The sequence below is a fragment of the Chenopodium album genome, chromosome 26 (genome assembly GCF_948465745.1).
Source record: "Chenopodium album chromosome 26, dcCheAlbu1.1, whole genome shotgun sequence".
Classification (NCBI taxonomy): Eukaryota; Viridiplantae; Streptophyta; class Magnoliopsida; order Caryophyllales; family Amaranthaceae; genus Chenopodium; species Chenopodium album.
In genome coordinates this window covers 17,414,663-17,427,678 of record NC_137859.1, presented here as the reverse complement: position 1 = coordinate 17,427,678, position 13,016 = coordinate 17,414,663, and the positions used below count along the sequence as shown (strand labels likewise).

Sequence of the window (13,016 nt, the reverse complement as noted above, 5' to 3'; positions counted from 1 at the left end):
AAGCAGGACAACTAGAACTTTCAAAGGTAGACCCTTTTAGTTTCTAAATTTAACACATCCTACTAAGCTGATCAAGTTTAAGATTTCAATTCTACACAACAATCTAATCTAGCACAAAACCAACAATGTTTGAGCTAACCAGATTATAAACAGCATTTAGTAAAAAAATAATGAAAACTAAAAATATAGATTTAACCAGATTATATAATAGACCTTAAACTGAGACACAATTCAATGTTAAAAATAGATCAAAGGTTAACTTAAAAATCCTCATCAAAATACAATACACCAACAGCAAATCTAATACAACAATATGTAAGTATTGAAATACTACAACAGCAAAGGAATTGAACAGATTACATCTTACTAGGATAGTCATCCCCATTGAACCCCATTACGCTGGATGAGCTCATCATCCGCATACATAGCATCCAGATGTTGTTGGCACTCACCATTAGCCGTACCCGATACTCCAATTTCTCCTATATTTTGTTCGTGCAATTGATTGCAAACCGTGTCTTCACTAAACTAAAAATACAAAAAATAATAAAATATAAAGGTCATACGTATGCAAAACAGAACTTTTGAAGTGATTCAATACTCAAGCACTCATACCTGTTGTTGTCCCAAGCTGTGATCAAAGTCTATCTGTCTTGCAACAGCTTCTTCAGTGAACTGTACACTTTCAACTTGATCCCTTTTCTTAGCTCTATCTTTTCGGCGTTGCTTTTCTTCATAGTATTTCTGGCCTCCTTTTGTCTACACACTTCTTCAAAAGTGGTCATAAACCTAGAAGATCTAACACAACCAGGACCCCTATTTGAAGGTAATTCCTTAATGCCATCTCCAACACCACCTGGCCGTGATTCATCCGCAACCGTTAGATCAAGGACATCAGTTCCCGTACCACCATAACCCCCTATGACGCTCTTACCAACAGAAGAAGGAGTGGCGAATACAGTGGGTCCTCCAATTGCCATGTTTCTGCTCTGGGGAGTGTAATCTGTCCTGGCTTCTCCGACACTGCTCAAGGGAAGTGCAGGTTTCACAATGTCCTTAATCTTCAGCTCTAAGTCTCATAAGCCTGCAATGACCATGGCAAAAGCTTCATCCTTCTCACTTGCAAGATATGAAATGGCCTCAAATACAAAGTTCATCTTGTCAAATCGGAGTACATCCGCAGTCTTAGATACGTTATGGTACGCAACTTTGACTCTAGTATGCTTGCGGTATATATCTTTACGCCACCTATCCAAGATATACTTCTGTGGGACATTAGGCACTTGCTGTATTTCTAGAGCATTGATGCAATGCCTACAAAGAATTCCATTGCATTCGAACATCTTGCATTCACATTCGACTTCCTCACTTGTTGCATTGTACAAAACCCGGTAAACTCGCCACTTGGCCACAGGCTTCTCTTTTTTTTCAAATTCATTCCAGACGTATATTCTGTCTTTAATTAGGTGCTCATAGCAGCCATCCCCAAGATGTTGCAAGCTAGTGGAATTGCAATACATCATTCTCTTACACTCTCGTTGCACCTCCATCAATTTAGCATCTGTGTACACATTCCTGTACGTCTCTTCAATCTTGAAGTCTGTTATTAGTCCCCGAAGATACAAAGCCGAATTACCATCTGCCAACCTCTCTGCTTCCCTTCGATGCTCCATGGCCCTCACATATTTCTCAGCAAAGTCACGCAGTCTGGTATTTCGGTCAAAGAATTCATCAAAAAAATTGTGAATACTTTCTGACCTTTGGGTGGTCTTCATTCCAGCCCAAAACATGTGCTTCATGGCAGCTGGTATCCACATCTCCCGCTTTGAATACAGAACAGCAAGCCACATGTTACTCTCCAAGTTGTAGGTGGCTATAAACTCCTTCCACCTCAAATCAAATTCTTCCATACTCAAACTATCATAAATGATATTTTTTAGGACCTCTTTGAAATCTGAATACCCTTTACACTTCCCTAACTTAGAACCAAATTTGTCAGTGATATGCCAAAGACACCATCTGTGCCTAGTTTGCGGCATAACAACTTCAATGCTTTTCGCATGGCTGGGTCTTGATCTGTCAGAATAGCCATGGGAGGAGTTCCCAAAACTGCATCTAACCAAGTTGAAAACACCCACCTAACATATCAAATAAAACATTACACATAAGTAGTATATATAAATAGCATAACAGCAACAACACTCATAAAGAGTACAACAGCAGGACATATATTTGCAAAGGTAAATTAATGACAAAGTTATAACTCACTTGAAGGTATCAGTCGTTTCCCGCGATATTAGTGCACAACCAAGCAATATTGTTTGCCCATGATGGTTAACACCAACAAAATTGGCAAACGGTAAATTATATTTATTTGTGAGGAAGGTCGTATCAAAACACACGACGTCACCAAAATCATCATATGCAGCCCGGCTCCTAGGGTCTACGCATAAAACATCCTGCAATACCCCTTTCGGATCCAACCGCTGCATGTGATAAAAATTCTTGTTGTTGTTTTGCATCATTTTAAAATAACTCATCATTGCATTGGCATCCCCATCTTTGAATTTCAATTTCTTCTCCCTAGCCCTCAAATTGTGCAAGTCCCTCTTAGTGAATGGCACATTTTCTAAGCCATTCCTCTCGGCAGCAATCATATTATGCATTGTTGAAGTGTTAATACCAACATCATCACCAAATTGAAGCCTACGCTTAACATATGGCACTTTCTCCAACTCATCCAACCTGTACTTTGGCACAAACATAGCCTTAGATGGGGTGGGATTATGGTTAGTATGCTGCAAAACAACATTCTTCAACTCCCATCTTCCATTCTTCAACAGCCCTGCATAAACCTTTGCACCACAACCGCATTTTTTCAACTTTTTGGTTGCCACAGGTTCACCTTCTAACTCCCTTGATACTCTCTTTCCTCCAACCCTCCTTCGGGAATCTGGTTTACCAGCACAATCACATTTCCAGGTTGTGGCACGTTTTACCTTTACTCCGTCTACCAACTTATAAGCACTTTGAGCAAGAACTACCCCAAATCCTTCTTGCTTCCCATATGCGTTATAATAAACATCAGCTTCTTGCCATGAATTAGAAATCATCCCCACCTCAGGGGGATCCACCCTAACACACTCCATGTTCACCATGTTCTGAACATCAATGTTCTGCTCCTTCACATCTGCAGTATAACAACCTCCACTGTCACCATTCCCCTCTACAATAGTCTCATTTACTTGTCGATCATACTCCACTATGTCATCCATTAATTCATCATACTCCACCATCTCCTCCATTTGATAATCAGAACACTCACCACTACCAACTGTCATTTACACCTATTTACAAATATATTCAAACAAGTATAAGCCACAAATTATGGCAATTAGTTTAGAACAATGTTTTAAATCCAAAAATCAGAATATACTGCATCTGAAAGGGACACTCGGATACATGACAGTATTCACTTATGTGGATTTGGGACATAATCTCTGTAGAATGTAATGAAGCTGAAGCAAACACTAAGGCAAATTTGTGGAGTGGCAGTGGGAGGCTATGCATCATTTAAGTTTAATATGCCTATAATTTCAAAATGTTTTATGGGAGGTAGCACATAATGACATTTTATTCAACTCTTTTTGCATAAACCATGTGTGTACTCCATTTGCTTTATAGTGGAAAAAAAAATCACATTTTGCCAATAGTTAAATAATGTCAAGTGTTTTCTTTGCATAAACCTCCATTCTCAATTAGCCTTCTTAAGTCACCAGAAACATGCTCAATCTTCCCCTTAATTTTAAGAAGTTAGGCCTAACCATACTTTGTATAATTGTGTATATAGTTGCCTTTGAAAGGCAAAAATGGCTTTCTCAATCATCATCAACATACAAACAACAAACATGCATAAATCATATGATTCAACACAACCACCAGATGATACAAATCATGCATTCATCACATATAGTACATAGCTAAATCTACAGCTAAACCAAATTTACAAATTTACTCAGTTCAAACACATTAGCAGCCATTAACTATACAGAAATTCAATGCCATTGCTTCAGCCAATTAATTCGACATCAAACATAGAAATGCAGTTGAAACACACTTACAATGTGAAGGAAGAAGGCTTCGATTCAACAATTCCAACACCCGAAATTCGCAAACAACTTACGAAGTTCACAAACAAAATCACAAATAAACCCTAAATTCGCCCAAATCCTCGCCCAATTACAAAAAATTACAAAAAAGAAATCCACATTCACAATCTACATTTGCGACCCAATTACGAATTTCTAGATGAATAGTCATTTGGAGGCATAGCTGAGTATGTAAGAGGAAGAAACAGGAGAGAGGATGAGAGGAGAGATGATGAGAGGAGAAGGAGCTGAGTTGAAATTGGAGCTGAAATTGGAGAAATTGGGCAAGAAATTCAGCTGACTTGATATTCGCATAATAACGGCCAACAGCGGGACACTGTTTGTCAACGGGGCTGAAATTATCCCGTGTATTTATGTACATGTATACCAATACATGTAATCCGTATAAATACCACTCCAATACTACTAGCAGGACCCACAGCACATTATTTAATCCATATAATGTGTGCTTGGCCCAGCACCGTGCTGGGCTAAGAGTTTGCCCCGAGTAACACGAGTAACCCCTATAACACTAAACAGGTAACCTCTATAACTTTGAAAAAGTAAACCCCATAATAGCATTGCGTGGCCACCAACATAAAAGAGTAAGATCCTGATTTTTGAGCTTCTAAGCAAAGCATAGAATATCATATTTCAGCATAGCACAACAGGTGTTAGCATGTTATAAATACGATTATTAGTACTCAATACAACAGAGCTAATTAGGGTTCAACAAAACCGGCCAGTCCAAAACCAACCATTACAGCTCAAGTCTAAATTACAACACCATAATCAACTTTTCATATTTTAATTATATTTTTTCTTATATATCCATGCATTTTGCACGGGTCTACTCTAATAATGAAAATTTAAGAATTCAGCTACAACTACAAGAATCCTCATGACCACGTGTCCACATATGACAATGCATTGTTCCAAATTCACCTAGTAAATTATTTTTTTAAAAAAAAAAACATTAATCTGATCATCCTAACCAAAAACAGACTAGATAAGCTTAGAGAGAGAATGGGAACCCAACAGTTACAACTGCCATTAGCAACAGCATCATCATCATCATCATCTTCTTCATCTTCAACTTGTTCAACTAGACTTTCTTCAATTTTATCTCACCACTACAATTGCCGTAGCACCACCACCTCACTCCTGTTCAAACGCAGCAGCACCACCAACACCATTCTCTCCATTTCCCTCAACCATGTCAACCACCGTCGTTCAATTCAGCACGGCCGTGTTGGTGTTGGTATGGATGACTCGGCTATTCCGGCTACCACTACCGCTTTCGAGGATGACGAAGACGATGTAGAACCCGAACCCACTCCTGAGGATCTCGAATACATTGGCCAAATTAAAAAAGTAATTCTATCTTCTTTGTTTCTTTCTAGTATGTCTTAATGTTTGATTTTATTGGGTTATGAATTTTGATTTTATTGGATGATTCTTGTTTAGGTTTTGGAGCTTCTCAGGAAAAACAGGGACATGCTTTTTGGAGAGGTACATAATTTATAATTTTGCTTAATTTCTTACCATTAGTGATGCACCCACTCTTGGAATTTCTATGTTTTTGATTCAATTCTTCTTAAATTAAAGATTAACCCGCAATTTTAATGCATAAAATCCTGTATTTTTTAGTGAAATTAACTTGATTGATCATATAGGAAGTAGTAAGTATATGGAATTTTGGGGAAAAAAGAAGTTAATGTTCCATGAAGGCTTTATTTGATTTGGGGTAAACATGTTAGGTGGATATTGTTTTACATGGATGTAAACCACAAGAGTTTTTCTTTGTTTGATTCCTTACTAGAAAAGTAAGGGAATACAAAGTGAAATTCAAAGTGGAAGGGAAAGGACGGATGTCCGAGAAAAAAAAGGAAGGTAAAGAGTAGGGAGTACAATGTGGCTTTATTGGGTTTGTGAGGCTCAAATTTTGTTGAGCTCAATTTATTTGGTCTTTAGGCAGCTAGTTAATCTTGCATGTTGACTTAGGGCCAATTCTCTTCAGTTTCAGCTCAACTCAGCTCCAATAAGTTTAGTTCAGTTCTTATCTTAATTTTCTTCTCTCATAAAATATTCAATTCAGTTCAGCTCAGCTAATCAGAACACAGAACAGACCCTTATTGGATGCAAATTGTGGAAGCTTTTAGAAAATGATACAAATTGTTCACACACAATTTCCCTAGTCTTCCTCTTTTGTGTTATGGGGTTGTTTGTAAATTGGGCTGTTGTTGCAGCCTGGTGGATTTTTCTCATATTAGATTTACAATATGGCTAATACGGCGGTAAAAGGGGTGGTCAAAGACTCAAAGGGGTTGTTTGCAATAGTCTTATGGAGTCTGTATATAGAGATGAATTTGAAGTGACACACCTTAAACCTTTTTTTTTAGAAGCCAAATTTGGATTTGAATTTGAAGTGAGAAATTTGAATTTGAATTTGAAGTGACAAATCACAATACTAAACATTTCGAATTACATCACTAATAAAATACAGGCCATTTCCCTTGACTTAAATGAATACAGGGTCACAGGGAAAGTTAAGACTTCAAACAAGTTGATCAATGAATATCTTTGGATATATATTATTCATAAGACACTCATATATGTTTTTAAGTAACATAGCACTACTTACGGCCAAATTTGTCCAAGAAATATAAAAATATAGTATAATATATGAATTTTTTTATTCATTCGAGATCAAGATATATAAATTTCATCAAAGTAGCATCATATTGTCTAATCATCATTATGCTTATATTGTTTATCAATCTAGTCTTATTGAAAAATGAAACCCTTTTATTATATGGGTAAATACAAGTTAATCAATGAGATACACAAAATTTGTTAATCACATGACATTTTTGTAAATAAGTCAACAACTTTTTCAATAAAAGCGGGTCCCACAGTGATGATGACTAGATAAAGTTGTTGATTTATTTACCAAGTACCATGTGATAAACAAATTTTGTTCATCCCAGAGATTAACTCGGGCTTCCTCATATTATATTGGGGATTGCAGAGGGTGAATTTTTGGAATCATAGGGTTAGAAAGGTTATATATGGGTGAAAAGGGTTACCTTTAGGAAATTGAGTATGTTAACTCACCCATCATATCAAACAATGCATAATGGAAACAACTTATTACATTTTTGCACTTGAAAGTACTATGGTATAATAAATCAATGTATTTTTTTGAGTAATGGTATTCTAAATGTATTTGTTAGGCCTTACTAAGAATTCCTTATTTTTTCTCTCTATGCCATGAATACTATATGCAATCTTATTCATATTTGATCTTTTTCTGTTTGGCAATTAAAGATACTTTTATTAATTATCAAAGGAAGCTACAAAGGAATAAACAAAACCAATCAACTGGCACAAATCGCCTCAGAATAAACCTAACACACCGAGAAAGCAAACAAGCCCTAGTTACAGCAGAACACCTACAAGCTACCTTAAAGCTAAATTCATGGAATAACACAAAAGAGTCCTGCATTTCTAGTTGAAAATGAGATAATTCTCGTGAAGCAAAATTGCATAAATGCATTCTGCAAAGAACATCAGAAAAAGCTTATGCTTGACAGTATGTTTTTTGCCACATTTGATGGCCCAATCAAGCTCCCTGGTAAAAGAATCAGGTCTTCTATAAAACTCAAAGTCTGCAGCACCAGACTCCAGACCTAGGAGGAATAATTACACTGAAAAACAAATGCTTCCTTGTAAATCAAGATTTCTTCTTTCCACATTTAGCAAGTTAACCAACTATGATCTTTCCCTCCAATATCAAACCCAATTGGACTTAAAATCAATGTATTTGGCTCTTAGAAAGAATTTCCCTCTTGATTCACATCAATTGATTTTCCCATCTATACCAAATTTTTACCACTACCAACCCACTAATAAGAGCAACAACCACCATGCAGACTACCTAAAATCACTACATAAGCTTCGAATTGAAACCACCAAACAATTACCTTGAATCCAGTGAAACAAATGCCTAAGCTTCGAAATCCTAGCCTCACCATCAAAACCACAACCTAAGTTGCAAAACTGCTAACCAAATACCACTTATGCCACTAAAGCACCACCCAATCCCACATGTTTGCGTTTCTTCTGTATAACAATTTCCTTAGATTTTGGGTGAAAAACAACCTGGCTGCGCCCGAGACAAGAAAACTTTGGAGGTGATTGCATGGTGGTTTTTGGTGTCAAGTGATAGTTTCCAATGGCTGGGTGCTTAAGGTTGCACAGTGTCTTAAAAAAAATAATATTAAAAAAAAGTTAGGTCAGTGAGCTAATCAAGGATTGTGCTCTGTGGGTGGTTAGGGTGTAGATAAAAATTAGTCAACACGGATTTTAACTAGGGGTATATTAGTAACTTTATGATTAAGGTAAGGTTAAATATAATGAGGGCACTAACAGTACTTAAGGATCACTTTATAAAGTATAACTTTTTTGCTTCCATCATGTATAATTTCCCAAACCTCCAAAGTTAATTACTAAGTCAGTCCCTGTGTGAAGCAAGTCAATTATCAGCAGCATGGTAATTTGGTTGATGGTGATATGGTCATGTAAGTTTAAGCTTTTTATAGCATAGGAGGCCAGAATTTTGGAGAGTATATCCCCAATTACTCACATTTCATTTTCTTGTTATCCTTTATGATTTATACCTCTTTTATCTTTAGCATACACATTGTCATTTTAGCGAAGTAAGGGTATTATGTATGCCATGATAATGTGTACATGCGTGGAACTTATTGCTGCTGATGTATTTCTTTTTAATGCCAATTTGTTGAAGCTATGTTTAGGCCATTATTCTAAACTTCATGACATGAATGCCATGTTTTAATCAGAGTTTACTTTGTCTAATTTTGTAGGTCAAGCTGACTATTATGATTGAGGACCCCAGAGAAGTTGAGAGACGAAGGTTGATTGGAATTGATGATTCTGATGGACCAACAAGGGAGGATTTAGTTGCTGCTTTAGAAGAAGTGAGTGTATATTTTTCACCTATCTTGGTGTATTAATGATTTCTCTGCGATCAAAGTGTAGCTACATGCCTATGTTGATTCATTCGAGAATTCTGAACTTGTGTTTTCTGATGATAAGATTCAGGATGCCCTTCGTTGTTCTGCTTTAGATTGTTTATCTCAAACTATTTTTAACTATTAAAGCTACTAATATATCTTACCTTCTCATTTTCATAAATGCATATAGCCACGAAGCTTTACTATTTTTCTTGGTGGGGCATGCAGATTTAATTTAATTAATTTATAAGAAGGGGGGGGGGGTATTCATACACATAATTGGGTATGAGGTTATAGAGTTGGGGGGTCATTGATACAAAGGGTGGCCTGGTGAAGAGTGCAGGTTGAAATGCATACACAGTTGGGTTGATATAGATATGGATTAGGTGAGCCTATGATGCATATGCATGTTAATTATATCAAACTAGGCCACTATGTTCCATTTTAAAGACTGAGCCCTTGAGCAACTTTAAGTATTATGTGAAGATCATGTACGTAAAATTATATTACCATTTTTTTTTTTTAAATACAATTTTTGAATTTGTCAATTCATGCCTGTGTAGGAGCGAAATGCTATGTAACACCTGTGAAATGTCATTTCTGTGACACAATGACACTAACCACATGATCTTGGTCCCAAACATAATTATCATAATAATTTACTGTTGATTTTGTTTTGTGAATTTAGAATTAATATGTGTTACAAATCCAGATTCAATAGGCTTGCTGTGATGGTTTTTAAGCATCTGATTGATCCAGCGAAAAAAATGACATGATAAAATATATGGTCAGACTGAAACTAATAACATGTGCCCAAATTCTGAGGAGAGAATTGAAAGTCTAGGAATGTTTGGAATATAGCCATGTACTGGAATTTTTTTGTTTTTGTTTTTGTTTTTGTTTTTGTTTTTTTTTTTGTTTTTTTTTTTTTTTTTTTTTCTTTTTTCTTTTTTCTTTTGTCAATCAAGGTCATTTATATGGTGTAATTTATTTGCTCCATATTTCAATAAAATTTGAAATCAGATGTTACCACACGATTAACTTCTGTGTTAGCTGTTACTTTTAAACATGAAACAACTTTATTGTTTGTATCATATCTATTCAGGTAAATGATGGAAAAATTCCACGAGATCGTGCTGCCCTGCGTATGCTTGCAGAGGAGATGACTAGCTGGCCAAATTTGGAGGTTTTGTTAATTTAGCATTTTAACTTTAGACAGTATTTTTATTGAACTATTTTCAATGTTTATTACTTAAATTTAAAATTGCTGGTTTTAGATTTATATATAACTTTTGTTTTGCTCCATATGAGTTTGATATGAACTGTTTATCTGTAGTTGTATGCTTCTCACGTACAAAATGATGATGTTAGCTTTTTTATTATTTAGACAAGATTGGATGAGCTGCAATTTTATATCTTCTCAAATCCGAATAATTAGTAGTCCCTCCTGAAGTGTCAATGTTGACATGTTACGTAAAACCTTTCACATTGAGGTAGGAAGTTTACATTGAGGCATAGATGAAACAAGATAGTTCATGATATAGTTGCATTATTATCTTCAGTATATACTTATCTTCAAGAATAACAAGATCACGGGCAAAGCTTTTTTATTTTATTTATTTTTTTCCATTTGCTGTACTTAAATTATTAAAGAAAAGAAAGTATTTTAATATAATGATGTTTCCATGGCTGAATTTTGACCCTCTGATATCGGAGAATTACCTTGCTTAACATTAGAGAAATATGATGGTCAAGGTTTTCATAATCTGAATTTGGTAAGCTGGATAGTTTAGAGAATTTGCTTAACCCTAGAGAATCATGATGGTCAAGCTACTTTAGAGAGAAATAGTTATTTTGTTGAATAAATCATAGCAAATGAGGGATCGTCTCATTTGTTTTATTCTCAATTTTCCCTTCAATTTGTCTTCTATTTCAAGTTTGAGATCACAACAAATTATCAATGTGTCACATTCATCTTGCCTCCTGCTTAAGGCTAGCATACCTTATTCATCTTGCCAAACCTTCTCTCTGCAAGAACTTGCTGTAATCTTTAGATCTTATCTCCACAAAATCCTCATCTCTGTGGAAAGCAATGGATTTATGCTGCAGAGAGAAGGTTTGGCCTGCACACCTCCTCTATGGACCTACCCTAATATTTTGTAGGATAAATGATCGAAGGGGACCTATGATCAACTTGTCTGTAGTCCAAACCTTCTCTCTGCAGCACTTGGTGGGGAGTTGTAGGTCATTAGAGATTGGAGCAAATGGACTTCATTAGATAATTGAGTACTTTGGTTCCGTATCTATCAATCTAGATCATAAGGAGTCATTGACAGCCATGGCTTATTGCTATATTTTTGTTTTAGCCAAATGTGTTTAATGAATTCAGACACTGGAACTCACCCATTGTTCTTAATCATGGTTTAAATATGTTTTTTTGAGTCAATTGATCCATTAATGGCATCAGCTCTCTCATCAAGGTTATTTATTGCTCTTTTTTATGATAGGCTGAACCTTCTAAGAAAACGACGAAGAACAAATCCCTCTATGCAAAAGCAACTGATACAGGTATAGATCCTGTAATCGCTGCGAAGAGGCTGAACATGGACTGGGATTCAGCAGCTGAGATTGAGACAGCTGAAAACCCTGATGATACTGATGTACCTCCAGTTTTAGTAAGTTTATGTTCTATCTTCATTGAGAATGCTTTAACCAGTTTCTCATCTTTTCTCATTATTTGATGCCTGTATTTTTTAAATGGTTGGTTTTCTAGGGTAGCTGAGCTCCATGCAATGATATAGCTCTAGACCAAGAAAAAAGCGGTGAGAATGTTGATCTGGGTAAATATAAAATGAAAGATTTTTTGCTGCTGATAGAATACTAGGATATTCATTTCACAGTTTTGAACTGGACGCCTAAACTTTGGATAGAAAAGAAAATAAGTAGTTGAGTTATAATTCTCATCATCCACAAATCCCAGCTCAAAAAAATGCTTAAATCATCAAACAAAATGCATTAATAGGTTTCCTTAGCATACTCGGATCGATGATATGCCTCTTCAGAAGCTATATGTGTCCTAACAAAATGGTTTATTTGATTTCAGGGATATGGAGCATTATACCTCGTCTCAGCCTTTCCGGTCATAATCGGAATTTCAGTTGTTTTGATATTATTTTACAACTCCCTTCAGTAGATACGTTCATGCCTTTCTCCATAGATTAAAAGTATCGTGATCCGTGTAACCAGTTACAGGCTTACTGCTATATTGGAAAAGCTAACTCTTCTGCTTACTCCCTTCCTTTTCTAAAATTCTTATAATACTCCTCTGTTGAAATTAATACTGTCTCTTTCGTTCATTCTACCACTTGCTTTTGATTGCGAAGAGCCTAAGATCATCCTCCGCTCATTGAGTTATTGGTACTGGAGCGCCCCTAAATAGATGCCAACAAAGCCTAAATACGTTTTATGCTATGTGATTCTTGAGTCGTGCTTGGATAATTAATATAATATATTTTGTTGGTGCAACAAAGGCTAACAAGTTCAAGAAGATGAGGGAATTCAATGCGGGAGATCTTGGCTGGCTCCATCTTTGGAAGGAGAGGTCTAATTAAAAGAAAGAACAAACTCATGCTAAGGGCCAAAGGTCCACTTGATATTGTGGATAAATATGGGTTGAATGCCTACAAGCTCAAGCCACTTAGAGATTTTGGAGTACATGCCACCTTTGGTGATCTCTCCCCTTTCCTTAATGAAGAAGATATCATTGAAGAAAATTGTCCTAGAAACCACAAAGAAGATCGTCTGAAGGTCGCCTTCAAAGCGACTGCTA

The 13,016-nt window shown here is 36.0% G+C and overlaps 3 protein-coding genes across 5 annotated transcripts; 1 reads left to right on the top strand and 2 right to left on the bottom strand.

The window, feature by feature from the left end:
• Positions 1-1,076: 1,076 nt before the first annotated feature.
• Positions 1,077-1,910, bottom strand: LOC145616908 (protein FAR1-RELATED SEQUENCE 6-like). The gene has a single exon (XM_081671626.1). It carries the CDS (start codon positions 1,908-1,910, stop codon positions 1,077-1,079), a length of 834 nt encoding a protein of 277 aa, XP_081527752.1.
• A 65-nt stretch (positions 1,911-1,975) lies between these two features.
• On the bottom strand, positions 1,976-3,341 carry LOC145616907 (protein FAR1-RELATED SEQUENCE 8-like). The gene is made up of 2 exons (XM_081671624.1): positions 2,269-3,341; positions 1,976-2,138 (listed from the first exon to the last, which is right to left on the bottom strand). Exons 1-2 carry the CDS (start codon positions 3,339-3,341, stop codon positions 1,976-1,978), a joined length of 1,236 nt encoding a protein of 411 aa, XP_081527750.1.
• Positions 3,342-5,113: 1,772 nt separating this feature from the next.
• On the top strand, positions 5,114-12,548 carry LOC145616648 (ycf3-interacting protein 1, chloroplastic-like). Of its 3 annotated transcripts, none has more exons than XR_014107672.1 (7): positions 5,115-5,522; positions 5,616-5,660; positions 9,038-9,151; positions 10,293-10,373; positions 11,695-11,862; positions 11,961-12,027; positions 12,291-12,548. XR_014107672.1 is itself a non-coding variant. In XM_081671409.1 (7 exons), the coding sequence occupies exons 1-6, from the start codon at positions 5,175-5,177 to the stop codon at positions 11,967-11,969; spliced, it is 765 nt and encodes a 254-aa protein (XP_081527535.1). In that variant the 5' UTR covers positions 5,115-5,174; the 3' UTR covers positions 11,970-12,009; positions 12,291-12,548. The 3 variants fall into 3 exon arrangements, 2 of the variants coding, with proteins under 2 accessions (XP_081527534.1, XP_081527535.1); XM_081671409.1 differs by having other exon boundaries at positions 11,961-12,009; XM_081671408.1 differs by lacking the exon at positions 11,961-12,027 and having other exon boundaries at positions 5,114-5,522.
• Positions 12,549-13,016: the final 468 nt, after the last annotated feature.